This window comes from Monomorium pharaonis, unplaced genomic scaffold, assembly GCF_013373865.1.
Source record: "Monomorium pharaonis isolate MP-MQ-018 unplaced genomic scaffold, ASM1337386v2 scaffold_353, whole genome shotgun sequence".
Lineage (NCBI taxonomy): Eukaryota > Metazoa > Arthropoda > Insecta > Hymenoptera > Formicidae > Monomorium > Monomorium pharaonis.
The window spans coordinates 21367-47059 of NW_023415641.1; the positions used below are offsets into that span (position 1 = coordinate 21367).

General features: G+C 36.0%; 1 protein-coding gene and 1 long non-coding RNA gene across 5 annotated transcripts; both read right to left on the reverse strand.

The window, feature by feature from the left end:
• Window positions 1-578: 578 nt before the first annotated feature.
• LOC118644066 lies at window positions 579-5874 on the reverse strand. 4 transcript variants are annotated; one of them, XM_036294625.1, is made up of 6 exons: window positions 4563-5874; window positions 4361-4483; window positions 3530-3763; window positions 2666-2845; window positions 2129-2311; window positions 579-1064 (listed from the first exon to the last, which is right to left on the reverse strand). In XM_036294625.1, the coding sequence occupies exons 1-6, from the start codon at window positions 4609-4611 to the stop codon at window positions 859-861; spliced, it is 975 nt and encodes a 324-aa protein (XP_036150518.1). In that variant the 5' UTR covers window positions 4612-5874; the 3' UTR covers window positions 579-858. The 4 variants fall into 4 exon arrangements, 3 of the variants coding, with proteins under 3 accessions (XP_036150518.1, XP_036150519.1, XP_028046233.2); XM_036294626.1 differs by having other exon boundaries at window positions 579-712; window positions 882-1064; window positions 4361-5872; XR_004965234.1 differs by adding an exon at window positions 1511-1694 and having other exon boundaries at window positions 963-1064; window positions 4361-5866.
• Window positions 5875-9110: 3236 nt separating this feature from the next.
• Window positions 9111-11223, reverse strand: LOC118648285. The gene is made up of 2 exons (XR_004965235.1): window positions 9558-11223; window positions 9111-9490 (listed from the first exon to the last, which is right to left on the reverse strand). It is a non-coding gene; the product is annotated as an uncharacterized LOC118648285 (long non-coding RNA).
• Window positions 11224-25693: the final 14470 nt, after the last annotated feature.

The window sequence follows — 25693 nt, forward strand, 5'->3', positions numbered from 1 at the left end:
ATTTTGAAAAGCTTTATTTATATTAAATGAAAAAGCCATATAATTTATTTAAATCAGATTACCAACATAATTACAATATCATCAAATATATTTATTACTTTATTTGTAAATAAAATTATAATATAAATCATATGAAATAACAAAAAAATTGTTTTTATGCAAAAATAAATTTTATAATTTTTTCTTTTGCCCAGATAAAATTTTTAATTTAGCAAAAAGTTAATAAGTTAAAGTTTATACGTTTAAAAAATAATTAGTTAAAATTAAAAATTAAATTATTTAAAATTAACTAAATTAAATTAAGTTATTAACTTTTTAACTTTATTAATAACTTTCAACTATTTAACTAGTTACCACCCAATCCTGCAAATTTGAAATGTACAGAATCAGGGACCTGGACCGGTTCCAATCGGTTCTTTTCTTTTTGTAGTGCAATGATTTTATGGGGACAATTCAACTCAGCTTTTGTTTCCGCTACACTCTACAATTATTTAAAGTATTATTAAATATTATTAATTATTATTATTTATTAAGAATCGAAAAATTAAGTGCCTGGATCAGAATCGAAAAAAGACAAATTAAACGGTTTTTGATTTTCTTTATTTATCAAGAAATTTGAACCTATTATACTGAAATTGAATCGGTACAGTTTTCAAATATTTTATTAAACCGTAACTGAAACCGAATCATAATTTGATTTCGGTCTAAGTCCCTGTACAAAATAATTTAAATTAAGATAAGGAATACAATTGTTGGAAGATACGAAACATACATTCTGTTATTTTAGTTCAATTTACTTAAAGTAAAATGAGATAATGTAATAAGAAAGACAATTGAATATGTTTAACATTTATAATATTAGTATATTAAATGTAACTTACAATTATCTCCATCAGTATTTTTTCTTGATTTCTCAACCAACATATTTAATGTTTCTTGAGTATCAGATTTTTCCAATATTATTGTTTCAGTATCTTCAACACATAAATCAGTGGACGAGCTATTGTTTTTCATAGTGCCTATTTGTAGTGTGCTTTTTGAGAAGTCATTTGTAAGAATCATATCTAAATAGATACAAAATAGTTAAATGAGTTATTAAAGTTTCTCATAAAAATTTAATATTAGCATTAAATTGAGCAGTGATTAATTATGTACCTTGAATATTTAAAGCACTAATAATAGTACTTTTAGAAGTAATAATATATAATGAATCAAAGATCAATTTAATACTAAAATTTATGAAATATTAATATCATTATAAAATAAATATATTAATATAGTTAAATTAATAAAATAAATAAATTAATATAGTTGTTAGAAAATTTGAGGAACATTATCAATATTGACAATAGATAATAAAAAAAAAATACTTTTAAAATAGCTGCAAAATGGATATCAAATTTGAAACATATAAATAACTTAAATTAAGTTGAAGTGAAAAAATGTAATAAGACAATTTAATACAACGTTTAACATTTATAACAATGTTAGTATAGTTAATGTAACTTACAATTATCTTCATCAGTATTTTTTCTTGATTTCTCAACCAACATATTTAATGTTTCTTGAGTATCAGATTTCTCCAATATTATTGCTTTCAATATCTTCAACACATAAATCAGTGGACGAGCTATTGTTTTTCATTATGCCTATTTGTAGTGTACTTTTTGAGAAGTCATTTGTAAGAATCATATCTAAATAGATACAAAATAGTTAAATAAGTTATTAAAGTTTCTCATAAAAATTTAATATTAGCATTAAATTGAGCAGTGATTAATTATTTACCTTGAATATTAAAAGCACTAATAACAGTACTTTTAATAGTAATAATATATAATGAATCAAAGATCAATTTAATACTAAAATTTATGAAATATTAATATCATTATAAAATAAATAAATATAGTTAAATTAATAAAATAAATAAATATAGTTGTAAGAAAATTTGAAGAACGTTATCAATATTGACAATAGATAATAAAAAAATACTTTTAAAATAGCTGCAAAATGGATATCAAATTTGAGATATATAAAATAACTTAAATTAAGTTGAAGTGAAAGAATGTAATAAGACAATTTAATACGATGTAACATTTATAACAATGTTAGTATATTTAATGTAACTTACAATTATCTTCATCAGTATTGGTTCTTGATTTCTCAACCGACATGTTTAATGTTTCTTGATTATCAGATCTTTCCAATACTCTTGTTTCAATATTTTCAAAACATAAATCAGTGGACCAGATATCATTATTTACAGTGTCTGTTTGTAATGCGGCATTTGAAAAGTCATTTGTAAGAATCTTATCTAAACACATGTAAAATAGTTAAAGAAGATATTAATGTTTCTTACAAAAATTTAATATTAGCATTAATATTGAGCAGTGATTAATTATTTACCTTGAATATTAAAAGAACTAATAACAGTATTTTTAATAGTAATAATATATAATAAATCAAAGATCAATTTAATACTAAAATTTATGAAATATTATTTACAACGTTAACAATATTAACAATAGATAATAAAAAAAGAATATTTATGGATATCAAATTTGAGATGTATAAATAAATTAAGTTGAAGTGAAAGATTGTAATAAGAAAGACAATGAATATGACGTTTAATATTTATAACAGTATTAATATATTAAATATAACTTACAATTGTCTTCATCAGTGTTGGTTTTTGATCTCTCAACCAATGTATCTAATGTTTCTCGAGTATTAGATTTTTCCAATATTCTTGTTTGAATATTCAAACATAAATCAGTGGACGAGCTATCATTATTCACAGTGTCTATTTGTAGTATAGCATTTGAAAAATCATTTGTAAGAATCATATCTAAATATATATAAAATAGTCAAAGAAGATATTAATGTTTCTTATAAAAATTTAATATTAGCATTAAATTGAGTAGTGATTAATTATTTATTTTGCGTATTAGAAGCACTAACCCAATAGTACTGTTAATATGAAAAATAATTAATCACAAGCCAATTTAATGCTGTCAATATTAAATTTCTGTAAGAGACATTTGATACATTAATGTCTAAAAAACTTATATACTATGAAATAATAAATTAATGAAGTTATTATTGTTATTATTGTTACCATATACATTTGACATCATACATATTTGAAAAATTTTAAAATTATTTGTAAGAACTATATTTATATATATGAAATAACAAAAGAGCAAAGTTTAAAGAAACTTAATACTGGCAATATAAAATGTTAGTGATTATTTATTTTAAATTAATTTTAACAATTGTTTTTATTAATACTCAATAAATAATTAATTATTGACCAACTTATTACCAATATTAAATTTTTGTAAGATGTACAGTGTATTAATATCACTATTAGATATTAATGTTAAATAGTATCTATTTCTTCATTTAATTCATTTATGTTATAATGGCATTTTAATAAGATGATAACATCAATAAGCAATAAATTAAATTTGAAGTAAACTTATATACTCTGAAAAAATAGTTTCTTTATATTCAATTTCAATTTTCTTACCAGAGAGATTGTATTCTTCAGATGTAGTCTTTAGTTTTTCTTGCGCCTGCTGATTAGTTTTACTTTTATTTTTTATTTTTATTTTTTGGCCTTTTTTAAGTACCTCAGATTTAATTATTCGAGGCTTTTGTCGGCTAAGTGTTTTATACTTGCAAAGATTTATAGATTGTAATTTTACTCGAGGAATATTATGGTTTAAATTTTTTTTAATTTTAGAAAGATGCTCGATATTTGCTACAAATATATAAAAAATATTTTTAATTTGTCCCCATTTTTCTTACAAACTTTTAAAGACATTATAGGCAAAATGTAATACTTTTTAATAAATTATTTTAAATAAATGTGGAAACAATTTTTACATAAAAATATAAATGTGTCACGTCACATTTTTCATAAAAATAATACAAAAGTCACATTTTTCATAAAAATAATACTAAAGTTATTAAATCAATATTATATTATTTCAGAATTGATTGCTGGCCAACATCAATTATTTGCAATATAATTATCAATTATTATATTGTAAAAATTAATTTTGACGACATAATATTTGTATTAATTTTTTACTTTCTTAATTTATTTTCTGCTTCTCTGTATTGATGAGACAGAGATGTACTCTTATAGAAGTTTTCAAAAATAATGATTAATAATTATTATAATACAACAGTGCATCTATGATAAGGAAAATGATTCCATAAAGGTACAATAATTTAAAAAACGACATTAAACATATTATGCGAGGAACGTGTTTCTTATGGCACAGCGATAAAGTAAAAGTAAAAATTACCGTTAATTCTAGCAACAATAGCGTTATTGTGAAAACATACGTACCGTTAACAGCCATTATGCATGCCTTTGTTCTTAACTGCGCATTTTTCAACATGCAATTATTACCTTTTCTTGCGTAAATATCATTTAATGGACATACGTAATATGTACCATTGGTGAGCATTACTAAAGCAAACATTATTAGAATTTTTACAACTTCCTTGTAAATTTTAATATAAATTTTCATCACGACAGATATCTTTACCGTAAAATGCGCAGATACAATAAAAAATCCACATCTTCGAACATCGCATATTAACCTTTGTCTCAATTGGTCTGCATCTACAGTTTGCCGCGCAGTGATTTTTTAATTCAATTGGTTCTTGGTCTTAGTTATTTAATAGAACTAGAGCAAAAACTAATCGCAATAAAGACTCATTGGCCGCATTCAGCAGACTCAGTAGTTGAGCAACATTACTAGATTTTCCGTTGAATAATGCCGTTGATTTGTTGGTTCTATAAGTCAGAACCAATCATGTTCGATTGCTACTTAGCTGCTGAGTTTGCTGAATGCGGCCATTGCAACCAGCAGCGCAACCACTCGGGTTGCGGTCCTATGAAGCGGATTAGGGCGGATCTACAATGGGTGCGTTCCACTTAACGCTCGCAACGCTTGCGAGCGTCATTTATCTTTGTTTAATATTTGATAAACAACAAGGATAAAATGATTCCACGGTCGTTGCAAGCTTTAAGTGGAACGCACCCAATAAGAGTCTGTCGCGTCCATAGACATAAGGTGAGTTTTTTAACTCATCGATTACTCAATCGCACGATGCGCAAAAAAAGTTTTTACAGAGAAAAGCATCTGTGCATAATGCAATTGATCGATAAATTAAAAAACTCGCCTATAATATATCTAGACTGAGCATTGTGGGAGTAGGGGTAAGATTCAGAGGGAAAAGGCTAGCATGCTTTGGGTAATACCTTTCTCTCTCGTTCACGCATGCGTACAAGTGCAAAAGATGGTCTCGTGCATGCGCATAAGTGCAAAAGGTGGATTTTGCACTTGTACACATGTGCGAACGAGATCACAGGACCGTTTCGACGGAATCTTTAAAAGAGTTCTATCAGAATAATCCCGTGATTGGTGATCCGCTCGTTCCGCTTCCGCATAATCCGCTCCATGGGACTGCACCCTCATTCCGCTCCGCATAATCCGCTCCAGGGGACATCAGCCTCAGGGTGCAGTCCCATGGAACGTATTACGCATAAGCAGAACGAGCGGAACACCAACACGAGATTATTCTGATAGAACTCTTTCAAAAATTCCGTCGAAACGGTCCCGTAATTTGTGATACGCTCGTTCCGCTTAGGCGTAATACGCTCTATGGGACTGCACCCTCAGAGTGGCTTTACATACGGTGTAAACGTAATTTGCGTCAACCAACCACATCATCTTTAACGTGCTCTGAATGTCCCTAAAATCGTCTTAGGGTACGGTCCCATGGAGCGGAATATGCGGAAGCGGAACGAGCGGATCACCAATCACAGGACCGTTTCGACGGAATCTTTGAAAGAGTTCTATCAGAATAATCCCGTGATTGGTGATCCGCTCGTTTCGCTTCTGCATAATCCGCTCCATGGGACCGCACCCTTAAGGGCCATCTACAATGGAATGTTTTAGCCGTAACAGCACTAAAACTACGGCAATGCTGTCTAAAATAAAAACGACGTAGCAATAACATACAAGCCGGCCATCAAAGAAAGGCGACCAAAAACTAATCCCGAATGCCCCAACGCTCATCGTAAGCACGCAATGAATTGGCTCAATGTCTGCTGTAGGCTGAAAACAGTAAAGCAATACGAAGTGGAGACATTTTCTACGACTACTGCTACGGCCTACGACTCTCCATTGTAGATGGCCCTTAATGGCTCTGGCAGCCAGCGCGATTTTGTCGCGCGTGACGTGCGATGTCCAATGGGTATACAGCTATGAGCGGAAAGACAGTCGCTCATTGAACATCGCGCGACAAAATCGCGCTGGTGTGCCAGAGCCCTTAGGGCACATAAAGACGATGTGATTGGTTGACGCAAGTTAAGCTTACGCAAATACGTCACATGTAGGCCCGGTCTACAATAAGTAGTCGTTAGTCGTTGGTCGTAAGAAATTTAACCAATCATATTCGTTTATTCTTCTCTAAGATCAACTGTGATTGGCTAGATTTCTTACGACCAACGACTAATGACTTATCGTAGACCGAGCTTAAAACCACTCTCACTGAAGGCCACTTACACTAAACTCTAATTAACTTAATCGTTCATTATTTCATTGGAATTGATCAATCGCATTTGTTAGTTTTGCTTAATAACAAATACGATTGGTCAATTTCAATGGAATAATCAACTATTATATTTTTATGGTGCTTGGAAAACGGAATCAGAAAGGCGGATTGGACGGAAACCTAACCTAACCTAACGGGAAAGAAGAAGAAGAAAAAAGGTGGATCACCAATCACGGGAACCATTTCAACGGAATTTTTAAAAAGGTTCTATCAGAATGATCTTGTGATTGGCGATCTGCGTTTCCGATTTCGTTTCAGAGCACCATGGGACAGCACCCTTATGCTTTATATGCGCTAAGGATGTTTAATCCTTTAATAAATATCATTGCACACACTTTTGCGTAACGCATAAGAAAACCAATCAATCAAACTCGTTTCTATTTCCTTCCCAGGATAGAAATTAAGAGCTCTGATTGGATAATTCTCTTAAGCGTTATGCAAAAGTCTATGCCCGGGGCCTAAAAATTAAATTTCGTAAGATTAAAAAATCATGCCTATTACAATGCAGTACGTCTTAAGCAAAATTAAACAGCAATTAATACGTTGTTATTCTTAATAAAAATGATTGCTATAAATAGATTATAGACTATATTAATATTTGATAACAGAATATTACAGACTTTGTGACTTGGAAAATGATTCGTGTTATTAAAACGGATCTCTTCTGTATTAACGTACTGATGCATTAATTATTGTAATATTATCTGATAAATATTACAATTCACTCATAAAATACACGTATTATGCAATAATTAATACAATCATTATGTAAGAAACTCATTTTAATAAAAAAAATTCCTACAATTTTTATGTTAAAGAAACATTAATAAAAAGTAAGCTTGTCAAAAGAAATATATTTTCACTAAATAACTTAACAAAATGTTAGTTGTGCTAAAATTTATCATGTGACATATTGTACCTGTAACTAGTGTAGGATTTCCTAACTTTACAGAACTTTTAATTTTATTGTCCACTTTATTGTCCTTTCCAAAATAAAAAGTAATGTTTATTCCAACATTGTATTCTAACATTTTATAATGCAAAATATATTTGTAATAGTAATATTTATAAGTTATAAGTGTTCTGCCTGAAAAAGAGGACATGTAAAAGTGAAAATCTTTTATTAACGAGCAAAGAATAATAAAGTTTCATTTGTCGCTTTAAGAAAAAACACGCATAATATCAAATTCTATAACAATGTCATAAAAACACTCTTGATAACACTCTATTTAGATGTATTATTTTCTACCAAGTGTAACATGTTACTTATGTTATATCATATAATTTGGGAGAAAAATGTCAAAAGTGAAAATGTTTTCTAGATGTTGAGCAATTAATATGTTTCAAATAGTATAAATTTGCTGACATTTTTAATTTTTATTAAATTATTATCCTGTGCTCATTAAAAAATGTTCTCACTTTTACATTTTTCATAGGCAAAAGGACACTTGTAACTATAGACATTATTATTACAAATATATTTTGAATAAAAAAACAATAAAAATCACTTTACTTCGCAGGACAATAAAACTTTAAGTCCTGCAATGTTAGAAAGTCTGCACCAATCCCACGTACAATATGTCATATGCCAAATAGCACCATCAACGTATTGTCATTTTCTTTCGTGAAGAATCATTCCTACGAACAGGCTTACTTATTATAATAAAGATGAGTTTATCATACATTGCAATACTAATGCATCCGATAGCACAGAAGAGACTCGTTTTATAAAATAAAAAATTTTTATAATGACAGTCTGTAAAACAATTTTCAAATATTAATATAGAAAATAATCAGAACATAATTATTTTTCATTATGGGAGATAACGTATTGATTATTACCAAATTGTGCTCAAGCATACTGCATGTGTGATAGAAATGACAGATTTTTTAACCTTACAAAATTTGACTTTTGAGGTTAATATTATATTTATCATTTTTTATGCATATGAGATCGATTAATCATGCAATATGCGTCTCACTTAGAATTTTAGCGTCAGCAACTTATATTACATTTAACAGAAAATAATGCTTCTGAACAGAGTTTAGTGCTAATAACACATAATGTGTTATGATGACATTATTACAGAATTTGGCATTATAAAAATGTTTCTTTTTAAAGCGACAATTAAACTCTATTACTACATGTTGAAAACTTTATCGAGTTGTATGATATACAATCTATCTCTTACGCATTAAAATTATCGTACCGTAAACATAATATTAACCTTAAAAGTCGAATTTTGTAAGATTAAGAAATCTGTCATGCCTATCACACATGTAGTATGTCTTGAGCAGAATATTGCAATAATCACATCCCTTTTAACACGAAATGATTGTTACGAACAGATATTATAGATATTAATATTTGATAAGAGTATTACAAATACAAATTTTGACAATATGAAAATTTTTCAACTTTTTAAAACGAGTTTTTTGTGCATTAACGGATGCATTAGTTGTTGTTGCAATATTTTATAAACTTGTTACATTATTGTTTATTGACCCAATACATTTAACATATGCAATAATTAATGGAACCATTTTTACATAAGACTCATTTGAGCAAAAAAACTTTTGACAATTTTTGTGATGGCAAGGAAGCATGAATAAGAAATAAGCCTGTTAAAAGAAATAATTTTTCATTAAATAAAATGACAATAAGTTGATTAGGTTAAACTTTTGCATGTGTCATGTTCTACGTGTGATTTACGTAAATTTCTTAACTTTGCAGGACTTTTCACATTTTATTATCCTTTGTACAATAAGAAGCGATCTTTGCTCTAACATCGTTTCATAATGCAAAATTTATTTGTAATATTAACATTCGTAGTTATAAATATTCTTCTACCTGAAAGGACATGTGAAAGTGAAAACCATTTTTTAATGAGCAAAGAGTAATAATGTTGCAAACTTACAGTTACAAAGATTTAATTGTCGCTTTAAGAAAAAACATGTAGTGTCAAATTCTGTAATAGTGTCGTAAACACTCTATGTAACACTAATCTCTGTTCAGATGTACTATTTTCCATCAAATGTGACGTGTTGCTTATGCTAAAATTCTATACGAGACACATATTACACGAGTAATTGACATTATGTTAGAAGATTCCTTGTATCACATAATTAGGGTGAAAATATCAAAAGTAATAATGTTCTCTAGATGTTGAACAATTAATATATTTCTAATAGTATAAAATTTTTCACGTTTTTAATTTTTATCAAATTCTTAGTTTATGCTCATTAAAAAATTTTTTCATACAATAAAGTGTACACGAGTTTATTATATCCTACAATACTAATGCATCTGTTAGTGTAAAAGAGAACCGTTTTCATAAGATAAAAAAATTTTATTATGATAATATAGTACCGTTTTCAAATGTTAATATAGGTTATTAATTATTTCATAACAATCATTTTTAATGATGAGAGATAACCTATTGGTTACTACAAAATTTTGTTCCAGACATACTGCATGTGTGATAGAAATGACAGATTTTTTTAATTTTACAAAATTTGACTTGAAGTTAATATTATATTTATCGTACAATTTTTTTATGCATCTGAGATCGATCAATTATGCAATACATGTCTCGCTTAAAATTTTAGCGTTAGCAACATATATTACATTTAACAAAAAATAATGCATCTGAACAAAGTTTAGTGTTAATAACACATAATGTGTTATGATGACATTATTACAGAATTTGGCACTATAAAAAAGTTTTTTCTTAAAGCGACAATTAAACTCTATTACTATATGTTGAAAACTTTATCGAGTTGTATGATAAACAATTGATTTCTTACGCATTAAAATTGTACAGTAAACATAATATGTTTAAAAGTCGAATTTTGTAAAGTTAAGAAATTTGTAATACTGTTATCATTGTGTCAATAAACAATGTTGTTTATTGTGTCAATAAATAATAATGTAACTAGTTTATCAAATATTGCAACAACTAATGCATCCATTAATACACAAGAGACTCGTTTTAAAAAGTTGAAAAATTTTCAGTGTCAAAGTTTGTAATACTTAATTAACTAAATAATAAACTAAATTAAATAAAATGACAATAAGTTGATTGGGCTAAAATTTGGCATGTGACATGCTCTACGTGTGATTATTGTAGATTTCCTAATTTTGCTGGATTTTTCAGGTTTTATTTCCTTTGTAAAATAAAAAGCGAACTTTATTTTAACATTGTTTCATAATTTAAAATATATTTGTAATATTGTTTGTTGTTGTAGATTCTTCTGTCTGAAAAAAGGACATATAAATGTGAAAACCATTTTCTAATGAGCAAAAAGTATTAAAGTTTTAAACTCATAATAATAAAGTTTTCATTGTCGCTTTAAGAAGAAATGTACATAATGCCAAATTCTGTAATAGTGTCATAAAAATACTCTATGTAACTTTGAACTCTGTCTAGATATACTATTTTCCATCAAGTGTAACATGTTGCTTACATTAAAATTCTATGCAAGATACATTGCATTTTAATGAGTAATTGACATTATGATAAAGATTCTTAGGCCCGGTTCCACAACTCACGGTTAAATTAACTGGCCGATTATTCCATTGGAATTGATCAATCGTATTTGTTAATTTTGCTTAACGACAAATACGATTGGTCAATTCCAATGGAACAATCAGCCAGTTAATTTAACCGTGAGTTGTGGAACCGGGCCTTAGAGACTTGAAAACTTCTATATTCACATAATTTGAGTGAAAATGTCAAAAGTGGACATATTCACCAGATGTTAAGCAATTAATATATTTCAAAAATAAATTTGCTCACTTTTTAAATTTTTTATCAAATTATTACCCTGTACCTATTAAAAAATGGTTTTCACTTTTACATGTCTATTGTTTGTCATAGTAATATTTCTAACTGTAAATGTTAAGATTATATATTTTGCATCGAGTAAGTACAATTTTAAAAACTGCTTGAGTAAAAGTCACTTACTATTTAAAAGACAATAAACCCTTAAAAGTCTTGTAAAGTTAGGAAATCTATACCAGTCACACGTACGATATATCATATGCCAAATTTTAGCACAATCAACTAATTGTCATTTTATTTAATAAAAAATTATTTCTTTTAACAGGCTCAATTCTTATTAATGTTTCCTTATTATAACAAAAATTGCAGAAAGCTTTTTTATTAAAATGAGTCCCTTACATTAAAACGGTTGTATTAATTATTACATTTATAGTAAATATATTTGGTCAATAAGCAATAAAATAATGAGTTTATTACATAATACAAAACTTGTGCATCCGTTAGTACAGTAAAGACCAGTTTTAATAAGCTAAAGCATTTTTATAATGACAAAGTCTGTGATACTGTTATTAAATATTAACATATGCAATAATCTGTTTATAACTAAAAATTCTTTTCAAAAGGTATAACAACGTACTGATTATTGTAAAATTTTGTTCAAGACATTGCATGTGTGATGAGTAAGACAGATTTCTTAACAAAATTAGATTTTTAAGGTTAATGTTTTATTTATTGTACCCATGCCTTAGGCCCGGTCTACAATAGGTAGACCTTATAATAAGCCTTAAGCTCTAAGAAACTGACCAATTATAATTGAATGTGAGAAAAATAATCGAATATAATTGGTTAATTCTTTAAGACTTAAGGCCAAAGCACACACTTTTGCATAACGCATAACGTATGTACATAAGCAAATTGATTGGTCCATAAGCAAAGTGCATAAGAAATTCAACCAATCGAATTTCTTATGCAGTTATGTTATGCGTTATGCAAGAGTGTGTGCTTTTCGCTTTACTACACCTATTGTAGATCCGGTCTTAGGGCCCAGACTTTTGCATAACGCATAACATATGTACATAAGCAAATTGATTGGTCCATATGCAAAGTGCATAAGAAATTTAACCAATTGGATTTCTTATGCATTTATGTTATGCGTTGAGCCCATTCTACATTAATCGCAAGTCGCAAGTTGCGTTTTTAGTAAGTAGAAAATAATAAAGTTTTGTATGTATGTCAAATTTTGCAATGTTGCAAATGAGCGGATCACCAATCATGGGATCATTCTGATAGAACTCTTTTAAATATTCCGTTGAAATGGTCCTGTGATTGGTGATCCGCTTCTTCCGCTTCTGCGTAATCCGCTCCATGGGACATCAGCCTTAGAAAATCTGTGATGTTCATTTTGACTTATTATATTTCGTCTCGCGCGAAATTTCAGCGTAAATGATGAAATGTCCTCAAAATAGCCAATATGTCTTGTAAAACTTTGGGGACGGTCCCCAATGTACCCAAAGAAAACGTGTCCCCAAAATGTACAATTCCAATAAAATTGTAATTTTGGGGACGTCCCCAAAACATACAATTGATATATAAAACTTTGAGGACAGTCCCCAAAAGAACCAGAAGTCTCCAAAACAGCCAATGCATATCAAAAATTGTCCCCGAAGGCTACAATTGACATATATATATATATATATATATATATGGTTCGTCGTAGTACGCCGTCATTGTCAAGTACGTCTATATATTTCGCCAGTTTTCTATATTGATTTTAAAAGGAAAATGCTGTCCTTTTGTTAGTTGTGCAGTCGTTTCCTTAAGTGTAGTCAGTATTTCATCTACGGGTAGCAATCGTGTTATTACTATGTTATTTTGTGCGTACATCAAATGGTCCATGATGTCTTTCACATCCTGCATCAGGTCTGTCATTATCTCCATGAGGATTAGGAAGTGTTCGTCTAGATCAGCTTTTTGTATAAATTTTCCTAGTTGTGATTCTAATCTTTTAATGGTGTTCAGGAGTAAGTTATAATTGTACGTTAATACATCTTCGAGTTTGTCGATGTGGGCTATTGTGGCGTTAAATATTTTTACCTGGTGTTTTATGGCATGCTTCAGGGCTTTCTCATTGTTGTGCAGTAATTGTAACTGCTCGTCTATTATTTTTGCATCTTTGGCGTCCATTGTGCCGAAAAGCGTTTTGCTGACTGTTTCGATCACGTTTATTAGCCCGCGTCGGCGGTCATTACCTCTATATATTTCTTTGAGGCTCGCGAGTAATGTAATTAGCTTTGCGTTATCTTTTTCTATTATCCGGAGTATGGTCGTACACGTATACTGTACGTTACCGATCGTGTCCTTGCATTGTTGCTCTATTTTCTCCAAGTATTCTTGAAGATGTTGATGTCTCAGTTCGAGAGCCTTGACATCCGTTTTTATTACTACTTTCCATGCCGCTTCCATTTGGTTCATTTGGCCCGTTTTCTCGAAGTATATTGCAGGTTCGTGACTGAAGGTCTCCCACTCAAAAGTGTGAGTGTCAGATGTCACATGTCCGATGCATTTCCATATGCACATGATCCTGCAAGTAAGGATTCAGATTACTGTTTTGTGAATTCTTACCTGACTCCTGACACCTAGTCTCTCTCTCTTTTTTTGTTACTGTTCAATAAATAGTTTTAACCTATTTGCGTGTACTCATTGTATTTTTTCCCGCGCTTAATTGTGTAATTTACGTCGCTATGTTTCTCTAATACTACGTGTCGTCCTGTCCACTGGGAGTCTAATTTTTTTCATCTTCCGCGGCGTACTGTTTCATCATATAATAGTACTTTATCTCCTACTCGGAAAATTTTCTTTTTTACGCTTTAATCGTGTTTTTGCTCTATTTTTCGCCTGTATAGCATTTTCACGCGCGATTTGGCTCGTGGCGCGTAATTTCTCTTTTAATTCCTGCGCGTAGTCTTCATACGAATACGTTAGCGTAGGTGGTTTCGACAGTGCCGTAGATAGAGTCACGCAGTGCCCGTATACTAATTCGAATAGAGTAAATCCTGTTGCGATATGCGGGGTTGTGTTGTACGCGAACATCGCATAAGGCAGACATTCATCCCAATCTGTCTGCTCTTCATTGATGTAATGCCGCAGATATTCCGTGAGTTCGGTGTGAGCGTTCTAGAGCTCCATTACTTTTCGGGTGATACGCCGTTGTCTGTATTTTCTCTATTTTTAATAATTTACAAGTGTTCTTAAACATTTCACTCGTGAAGTTGGTTCCCTGGTCTGTTAAAATTTTCTCGGGTATTCCATTTCACTACTACTTTTGTTACGAAGGCTTTTGCTACTGTACTCGCTTCCTGATTTTCTATAGGTGTGGCCTTACTAAATTTAGTAAGGTGATCCTGGAAAGTTAAAATATATTTGTTTCCATTAGTAGTTACCGGTAGTGGTCCCACTATGTCTCATGCACATTTTTCGAAGGGCCTCTCACGAGTGTCCGTGATAACTAGAGGCATTTTTGTTTTTCGGCTTAGTTTATTTTTCTGGCAAAATTCGCATTTACATATATTGTATACGTTTTCTATATCTCTAGTTATTTCTCGCCAGTTATGCATTAATTTAATTTTATTGAGGGTCCGTGCGATTCTTTGGTGTTCCCCAATCGGCGCGTCATGATATTCAAATAGTATTTGTTGTAGTACTTCTCTTTCTTCCGCTGGCATAATTACATTGACATTCGCGCTATCCGTAACTGGATACCGGCTCAGGGCATCGGCATTGACATTGCCTCTGCTCGATGCACGATTTTGTAATCATACTCTTCGAGTTTCAACCTTCACCGTATGAGTCGCGAGCCTGGGTCAGTGACATTAAATAACCACACTAATGGTCGATGATCCGTTATGATTTTGAATGTGGTCCCATATATATATGGTCGAAAATCTTTCATTGCCCAGACTATCGCTAGCAATTCCTTTTCTGTTGTATTGTAGTTCCTTTCTGCTTTATTTAAAATTTGGCTAACGTAAGCTATTGATTGATCGCTGCCGACAGGTCCTTGCGAGAGCACTGCTCCTATCGCGTAATCCGACGCGTCCATTGTTACTACGAATTCTTTCTCGAAGTCCGGGTAGCTTAATACGGTGCCGTAATCAGTTTTTCTTTTAATATTTCGAACGCGTTCTGTTGTTCTGTCGTCCATCTAAATTTTTTTCCTTTTTTCGTGAGTAGCTTCGCGATTTTGAGAAATCTTTATAAATTTTTTATAATAACCTGCTAGTCCTATGAACGCTTGGATATTTTTTACGGTTTTCGGTCGTGGAAAGTTCTTCACAGCTTCTAATTTCGTAGGATCTGGCGTGATCCCATTCTCGGTAATTATGTGCCCTAAATAGATTACCTTCTTCCGCAGAAATTCGCACTTGTCGGGTTGTAGCTTTAAGTTCTTTTTCGCAATCTACGCAATATTTCTATTAAGCGTTTATTGTGCTCCTTAAGGTTAAGCCCATATACTACTATATCGTCTAGATAAACTAAACACTTTAGCCCTTGCACTCTTGTCAGTATTGTGTTCATTAATCGATGAAACGTCGCTGGTGCATTCTCTCCGAATGGCATTCTGTTGTACTCATAATGGCCATAGGGCGTGGAAAACGCAGTTTTATTTTTATCCTTTTCTGCCACTGTGATTTGGTGGTATCCGGATACGAGATTTAAGGTTGTAAAGTATTGCGCATTTCCCAGCTGATCCAATATGTCGGTAATGTTCGGTAGAGGGAATGAATCTCCTATAGTAAGATCATTTAATTTGCGAAAGTCTATCACGACTCTATACTTTAGTTTACCGGATACGTCAGGTTTTTTTGGAACCACTAGCAAGGGTGCATTCCACTGACTTGTGCTCGGTCTAATTATTTCCTGCTCGAGCATCTGCCTGTTTACTTCTATCTTGTGTTTTTCAGGCAGTCTATATGGTCGAACATTGACGAGTGCGCTATCCGTGCACGTAGTTATTTCGTGTTCTACTGCATTCGTACACAATAGGACATCCTCTTCTAGATGAAAAATATTGCAAAATTCTTCGAAAATTTCTTGTAATTTCTCCTTTTCTTTCAAATTTAAATGGCTTGTTCGCATTTGCTTCTATAATCGTTCTTGTGTTAGAATATTTTCACGTTCTTGTTCATCAGCTGTCTTTATTGCATGTATGCGTGCGTCTTCGTCCGTGCACAGTTCTTCGACAGTGACGCTTGGTGTTGTTATCTCTATTGTCTCTCCGGTCGTATTCATTACGCTGACCGGATAAGTATTGACCTCCAGGCATACTAAACAGCTCCCGATAAAGACTCCGGATCGCGTTTCTTCTGCTTGGACAATACCTATTTTGTTTCGGGCTGTACTCGCTTGTGTGACTTACGCTGCGAGGCGCTAATTTAAATTTTTGGAACGGCCTGAGTTTAAGGATCGCATTGTCTATACGCATTTGTTTTTGTTCATGATCGCACTTTGCGCTGTGTTCTTTAAGAAATATATTCCGAGGATTCCCTCGTAGTCGATCGGGAAATCGTCTTTGACCACGTATACTTGACCACCGTGTGCCTTATTTCCTTGTCTCCTTTTATGGTTGCTCTTAGTTTTGTGTCCCATCACGCCGGTAAGAGTCATACGTTCCTCGCGAATTCGTGTTTCACGATTTAAATTTCCTATTTTTAGTAAGGTAATAGTTGCGCCCGTGTCTAAAAGTAAATTTATTTTGCTCTTTTTTGCTTCTCATATCGGCAATGTCACGAGATCGAGACCGCTGTTTGCTTGTATGTAGCAGATTACTTACGTAATCTGATGTTCACGTGCCGCTCGCGTCTTCCTCTTCTTAGGCTTCTCCTCTTCGTTGCTCTCGCTGCTACTGCTGAATGACGCTCCGTCACTCTCTATTGTCTTTCTTTCTCCTTGCCTGGACAGTTGTGTTTACTTGTCTTTCCTTTTCAACTTTTTTTTTGGTCGCCTAGGTCTTTCTCTCTTGGGCCTCCCATGTAAAGACCAACATTCTTCTCTCTTATGTCCCGCTTTCTTGCAATATGTGCAATATTTCTCTACGGTATTAGCGCTTGCCGTTTTTTCGGGTTTTGGAAGGAAAATTTTATCCGCGTACCGGCTTATTCTGCACTCTCGTCCTATGTGACCGGGTTTTCCCACATTTATGGCATTGTATGCTTGGATTTTTGCCTTGCAAGTACTCTTGCCCGTTTCTGTTTTTGTCGGTGCTTATCGGTGGCCTTGTTGAAGAGCCTTTTAATTTCTCCTCCGCCTAAAATGGCGGCGGATAGATTATCGTAATTTCAAGATACTATAGTCTGGATTTCTTCTTTTAGACCTAATTGGAAATTTTCGAGAGCTAATCCTTGTATCGTATCAAGGATCACTTTCCTCTGCTCCACCGTCTGCTGGCGGCCCTCTATCATAGATTGATAAAGTTCCATCGCGAGTTTATCTATACGGGATCCGTACTCGCGCGAGCTTTCGCCAGGCTTCTGCCGACTCGTATTAAATTCCCGCTGAATGTGCGTGGTGCTTCTTTTTGTTAAATAGCACAATTCTATTTTGCGCTTTAATTGTGCGAACGAGTGGATGTCTCGCGTCTGAAAATCGTGCATAGCTTTGCCTGTTAGTTTCGTGCATAAAATCGCTTTTAACAATGAGTGTTCGTCTTCCGGATTAATCTTGCTAATTGCGTACGTACTCACGTTTAAAAATTTTTGCACCGCATTTCGTGACGTTCCGTCATTTCCGAAATTATATCGCGGGCTTCTTTTAGTTTCATGAATGAAGTTATCGGTCCATGAAAATTTCGGACGTCGTCCGCCGTATATTTCTGCTGGATCTGCGATTAAATTTGCTACGCACGTATTGTATTGGGCAAGCTCCAGGCGACTCAGCCGCTCCTGGATGGCTCTCATGCCCTCCAACATTTCGTCTATCATCGCGTCTCTACGGTCACGGAACGGTCCTGCGTGATCTTGCCCTCTGTTTACTGAGGCATGCATTCGATTTTTTCCGCGTGTATTTCCGCGCCGCTGGGTCTTTCGGTACTTCTTTCTCTTCGTGGTGTTCCGGGAGGTTGTGTGGCCATGTCGCATGTATTGCGATTCGCTGTGTCATACTCTTCTGGATCAAACGCACTGCTATCGTAAGATGTTAAAGAAAATTCTCTCCGGTAAGTCACACTTATGTCAGAGTCGGTGACGTCTGTTCTTGCGTTTGTCGGTTGTAAATAATTTCTGTCGACCCTACTAGGCCCTGGTAATAAGCTAACGTCGACGTCGTTAAAGGGAAACTCTCACTCGATTACAATATTCGGATACTCTCCTGGTTCGGGCGAACTTTCGCTAGAGTAGTTCGTAGCAAGGTTTCGGCGCACGTTTTCTCTAAAATCCTGCACGGCCTGCTCTACGCGCACGGGGATTAGGGGGCTTGGTCTAAGCGCGCGGCGTGTAGGCTCGCTATATAACCACAAATTAGCGTTTTCACGGCGCAGGCCGCGACTTGACTCGCCCTCCGACATTTACTGAATGTGCTTGTCTTATTTTCTAGGACTTACATTAAAGTCGCTATTGCTCGCATGTTGCGTTGTCTAAAAAAAGAAATTAAAGCTTCAAATGTCTACTTTAAGAATCAATTCATTAAAGTTTTGTGTAATAATTTTTTTCAAAATGGCGTATGACAAAGCGAAAGCATACGAAGTGGAAAAATATTGGTCCGAGTTTGCGACGATCCATGGCGTGAGGCAAATATCGCAACTTAATTGGATAAAAAGCATGCGATAGAACAGTTTCCCCTTCAAAATGCTTTTTTACTTGTCTCGATACGATTTTTCGCTGAAATATTTGCATTTAAAGTAAAAAACTGTCTGTTTATTCAAATGCGCATACCTCAGCGAAAAATCATCGTATCGAGACGAGTAAAAAAGCATTTTGAAGGGGAAACCACAAGGTCCTTATCCTTGAGGTAAACACCCTCCCCCCTACACACAAAACGGCACTTTTCAGAGCCCCATAATGTGCAAATTCCGATCGCGCAACCTCCCCGTGGTGCACATTGGGTAACGCTAATGCCGACGGTAAAACCTTTTAATAAGAAATAGTCAGATGAAAGTCGTCTATTTTTATTAGATATCGCAGTTTCTGGAACTGATACAGCCCAATGAACTTTTTCTACGTGATAAAATCGAATATCAAAATTCCCTAATGGGGAAGCTTCGGTCGCGTAACTATTCAGATTTGCTTGTGTTAATGTGAGTCTGGAGTAGTAAAATTCCGTGGTAAGTCAGGTACGCAACACACATGCACATGTACGTCGAACGCTCACAATCCGAGGACGGTTTTGAGCTTTAAAATAAAGACCATTTTAAATTAAAACCATAGTTGTCAGCGAAACCCGGAATTTTTATTCTTGCAATAGTTAAAATTGGGCATTGTTAAAAATTCAAAATTGAATATCTCAGCACCTAATACAGCTAGCAAAGTTTTCCAAGAAGCATTTTCAAGAGTCGGATTGCCACTTAAAAAAATTTTATATCACAGTTTTGTGATGTTTTTTTCAAAATGGCGTATGACAAAGCGAATAAACGCAAAATTGAAAAATATTAGTTTGAGTTTGCGACGATCCATGGCGTGAGGCAAGTGTCGCAACTGAATGGGATAAAAAGCATGCGATAGTACAGAGTCTCCCCTTCAAAATGCTTTTTTACTCGTCTCGATACGATGATTTTTCGCTGAGATATGCGCATTTGAATAAAAAGACAGTTTTTTATTTTAAATGCGCATATTTCAGCGAAAAATCGTATAGAGACAAGTAAAAAAGCATTTTGAAGGGGAAACTCTGTTCTATCGCATGCTTTTTATCCAATTAAGTTGCGATACTTGCCTCACGCCATGGATCATCGCAAACTCGGACCAATATTTTTCAATTTCGCATGCTCTCGCTTTGTCATACGCCATTTAAAAAAAAAATTATTACGCAAAATTTTAATGAATCGATTCTTAAAGTAGACATTTGAAGTTTTAATTTCTATTTTAGAAACCTTCCTATCTTTATTACTCGCGTAGTTATTGTTATTGGAAATTCAGTGATTTTTTGACAAATTTTAGGTGTACCGCTTTTTTCGACTGAGTGTACTTCTTAGTGTTAAAAATATTAAATTTTTTAAAAAAAATTTATTAAATTTAAAATTAGTAAAGGAATAATTATATAAAAGTTTTCCAAAATTTGTAATTTTTTTTCTTTAAATAATAATCTATAAAACTTGAAAGTATTTTTTAAAACTTACGTTTTTGTTACATAGTATTTATAAATTTTTAAACCCTTTAAAATTTTTATTATTTTTGAAAAAACCATTTATTAAATTTTTTAAAATAATAATAAAGTAGGATTAAAAGAATTTTTAAAGTTTATAAAGAAATTCTTAAAAATTTGCATTTCTTATAAAAATTTTTTTAATTTTTAAACTATTTTGAAAAAAAAATATTGTTTTATTTTGTTAAAAGAATATAATTATATTTAAGTTATCCTAAATATAATAATGAAAGATGGCAGCCGCAGCGCACAGCTGGGAGGTTAGTAGCTAGACGCGCCGACAACGGCGCTGGGTAAAGGAAGGGGCGTGCGGAAGCACCCGGCGTGAACAAAGGCCGACACTCTCGGGTGAGACGCGTTGGAGTGAGGTGTGCACATTGTACCTGCCTAAACTGAAATAGGTGTGAAATACATCATATACTTACCTGCAAGATACTTACCTGCGTTATTTTGTACCTAACATAATCCAGTTCCTTCCCTCTGGTCCAGGGGAGGCGAATTAAGTGCGCCTTCCTGGGTCTCGGTCATTCGTGTGCGCAACGGACGGTCGAGAAACCACGGGAGCTGCAGCGACGTTAACCGGACGCGGACGACGTCGGTGCCCATTCGGATACCTAGTGCATAACCCCTCCTGCCCGAGGGTCGCGTAAAAGACATCGGTGTGAGAGTACTTAGACCGACCACGCCCAAAAGAGCGTGGCGCGGGAAAGTAAGATTTGAAACTGTCATATACCTCAGAGCAGACTTTCAACGTCAGAAGTGGGATCAGGCTGTGCGTGCCTGGTCGGTCGGTGTCGTCCTGTATCGACAGTGAGTTTTGTCGGGTCGGGGCACGTGAGTGATAAGTATTGCGTGCCGGGACCTAAGGCAGCCGGAAGTGCGTGTCGGGATTCGAATCAGCGAGAGGGTCGAGTCGGGACACGGGCGCGGCGCGTGAGCGCGTATTGAGGCTCGTGACCAGAGTGTGGCCGAGTCAGGATACGTGCACCAGGAAGATTCGCAGGGTCGCTCTCAAGGAGAGGCGAGACCCACGCGAAGAGAGCGAATATACCCGCGACGTACGGAATAGTGGTGCGCGAGAGTGCAAGAAAGAGTGTTCGGCGGGTAAGAGATGGCGTCGAACACGCGCAGCACGCGTGAGAGACTCGAGGCGATGGCCTACGAGCATCTCCAAAGAGAGGCCCATGCATACGGGCTGCAGGTGACGGGTGACAAAGCAACCTTGGTAGAAGCAGTTTATAGCCATTTATGCAAGAGCGGCCCAATAGATTTGCCCGCGGAAGCGAGCGGAATAGAAACCGCCGAAAGGAGGCGGAACAGTGCAGTGGCGGCTACGCATGTGTCCCAGGAGGGGCCCATAACGACGAGCGCTATGCAACAATTAATGACCGGCATGCTGCAGCAGCAACAGGAAATGTTGAGGCAACAAGTTGAGATGATTAGGCTGCAACAACAGGAAACACTCAAGTTACAACAACAGTTTCAAGTGCAACAACAAAGACAGCTAGGAGAGATGTTGCAAAGGTTTGCGACACGCGGCGGCAGAGCGACGGAGGATGAAACCCCCGTGCAAGACGGCGACGCAAGAATTACCTCAGAGCCGTCGGGGGTGACAGGCTCAATTTCGGCGTTAGAAGCAATGACGCCCACGGTTTTCCAGCCCCAGAACCACAGCGGTGGACAAGCCGTGAATTGGCTCACCACGTTAATCCCAGAATTTAGTGGCTCCGAAGAGGAGAATATAAACGTTTGGCTGCGGCGCGTAGAAAGGGCGACGCAGGTCCAAGGGGCCACGGACGGCGTCACGATGTTAGCGGCCGTCAGCAAGTTGTCAAAATTTGCGCGCAAGTGGTTCGAGGCGCAAGATGACGCTGTGTTTGAGTCTTGGTCAACATTTAAGAACGAAATCAAACAAATGTTCGACCGTAAAGTCCTGCTACACAAGATAATGCAAAGAGTAGACGCCCGCAAATGGAACATGAATAAGGAAACGTTTGAACAATACACAATATCGAAACTGGCATTAATACGTCAGCTGGATTTTCCACCGACGGAGCAGATCCATCTAATTATTAGTGGGATACCATCGGGTTCGTTGAGGGCGAGCGCTCTCTCGATTAACGAAGAGACGGTCCAAGGATTCCTACGGAGGGCACGCCCGATGCTCGACGGGAGCGTGGATACAGAAAAGAAGCAGTCGTCGCGTGCGTCATCAGGCCGTCCTCAAGGAGAGGCCTGCAGGAATTGTGGGAGGAAAGGCCACACACATCAACAGTGCAGGTCCGAGCTTACGTGCTTCACCTGCAAACAGAAAGGACACAGGATGTCTGAGTGCACCGTGGGAAAGCAGAGAGGAGGAAGGCACACGGCGGCACCCCAGACGGCGGCAGGAGTACAAGAGGATAGCGCGGTAGACCGAGTGGCGGCGACGGTCGTCGACGGAGACGGAACAAGGCTGGAGCTCAGCGAACCGCTGGTAAAAGTTACAAATATTGCTGGTAGAGACTGTAATTTAACTGCGTTAATTGACACGGGCAGTCCGGTGTCATTTATAAAAAAATGTTGTTTCGAAGCATGCGGCTTAGAAAAAAATTGCAAACTCGAAGCGTCGAAAAAAAAATTTAGAGGCTTAGGCGACAATACGTTGCTCGTCGTGGGCGCATTTGAGACAGTCATTGAGCTGCATGCGCTAACCAATCGTACCCTTCGGGTTAAGTTATACGTCTTGGCAACTAACACGTTCAGGGGTGATTTGATTCTGGGCCGCGAGTTTTTGGAGAGCGAGCGAATCACCCTCAAGTATGAGTTATACGGGGAAAAAGTAGGCCCGTTCGATACGGGCGTAAACCTAATGACGGCCCTGCCGGTAGGGGCGTGCGAAGTAGGCGAGCCCCCGGGCGAATTAGAGCGTACGCTAGATAACATAGAAATAGATTTTAGCGTCTCAGATAGAGATCGTTTGAAAAGTTTAATCTTAGAAGTGAATGCACGTGAAGTGGCGACGGTGGAAGATGACTACGCCGTGGAGGTTCGGCTGAAAGACGAATCCGTGTACGCGTTCGCGCCACGCAGATTCGCACAGGCGGAGCGTGCGAAATTAAGAGAGATTACCGATGATCTCTTGGAGAGAGGAATAATCCGAGAGAGTGTATCCCCATATTGTGCGCGCGTGATCCCGGTTCGCAAGAAGAACGGGCAGATCAGGCTTTGTGTAGACCTAAGGCCCTTGAACTCGCGTGTTGTCAAGCAGAAATATCCGTTTCCAATTATTGAGGAATGTCTTTCGCGCCTTAGCAACAGAACGGTTTTCACTTTGTTAGACCTTCGCGATAGCTTCCACCAAATAAAAGTACACAAAGACTGTACAAGATATTTCTCGTTTGCAACGCCAGACGGGCAATTCGAATACACGCGACTGCCCTTCGGATACTCGGAAGCACCGGCCGAGTTTCAGAAGAGGTTATTACAAATATTAAACCCGCTGGTTCGTACAGATAAAGTCCTAGTCTACATCGATGACGTTTTAATTCCGACGGCATCGGTAGACGAGAATTTAGAAATCCTGGAAGAGGTTCTTGTTCTGTTAAAACGTTACCGCTTTGAATTAAATCACGCAAAGTGTCAATTCCTCCGCGCGTCCATCGAATTTTTAGGATACATAGTTTCAGGGAGAGGGATCACGTTAAGCCCTACCCACACGGAGGCCATTAGAGCTTTTAGGCAACCGGCCAACGTCCACGAGGTGCGTAGATTTTTGGGTCTGGCAAGTTACTTTCGGAAGTTTACAGGCGGCTTCGCGTTGAAAGCGAAACCACTACAAGATCTGCTCAAAAAAGACTGCGAGTTCGATTTCGATAAAGCGTGCATTGAGTCCTTTAACCGACTAAAGAAAGAACTTACGTCCGCGCCGGTAATTGTTCTATACGACCCGACCGCGGATACGGAATTACACACGGACGCGAGTCGGGAGGGCCTCGGGGCCATGTTGCTTCAGAAGCAAAAGTGCGGCGCGTGGGGGGCGATGTCGTACTTCAGTACCGCGACGAATGCCGCGGAGAAGAATTATCATAGCTTTGAGCTAGAGATGCTCGCGATAGTGCGCGCGGTGGAGCGATTCCACATTTATTTGTATGGCATCTATTTCACGGTGGTAACCGATTGCAACGCGTTGGTATACGCTGTAAATAAAGCTAACTTAAACCCACGAATCGCGAGGTGGACCTTGTCCTTGCAAAATTACACGTTTAAATTAACGCATAGACCCGGAAATAAGATGGCACATGTGGATGCGCTTAGCCGATGCGCAGCGTACGTGAACGCGCTTCCTCTCGAGCGAGAGTTGGAAGTGAGACAACTTACCGATCCACGGATCGCCGAGATCAGTAGAGATCTAGAATTTAACGAAAACGACAAATTCGGGTTGGTAGACGGGTTGGTCTACCGGAAAGACGATAATGGTTTGAAATTTGTCGTGCCGGAAACAATGGTAACAAGCGTAGTGCGTGCGCACCACGACGACATGGGACACGTCGGCCTCGACAAAACGGTTGAGGGGATAAGGCAAAATTATTGGTTTCCCTCCATGCGTAAGAGGATCGTTGACCATCTCGAGAATTGCCTAACATGTTTGATGGCCAACGATTCTCCAAATCGGAAGGAGGGCGAGACGACTCTGTACCCGCTCCCAAAAAGTGCGATGGAAGCGTTGCACATCGACCATTTCGGTCCATTAAAGGCCACTGAGGAGGGGTATAAACATATACTTGTCGTGGTGGACGCGTACACGCGTTTCACGTGGTTACGAGCGTGCAAATCGACAACGTCCCGGGAAGCTATCGGGCATCTGTCCGAGATAATACATACGTTCGGTAAACCAAGAGAGATAGTCTCGGACAGAGGTACGGCGTTTACCTCCGTAGAAT

Bases quoted from the DNA above. Each gene is read 5' to 3' on its own strand.
- LOC118644066 (XM_028190432.2), bottom strand. From the start codon at position 4,544: ATGAAAATTTATATTAAAATTTACAAGGAAGTTGTAAAAATTCTAATA. The intron at 2,312-2,665 runs GTAAGTTATATT...ACATGTGTTTAG, and splicing joins CAACACTGATGAAGACAATT to ATAAGATTCTTACAAATGAC. The intron at 1,065-2,128 runs GTAAGTTACATT...GTATCTATTTAG, and splicing joins CAATACTGATGAAGATAATT to ATATGATTCTTACAAATGAC.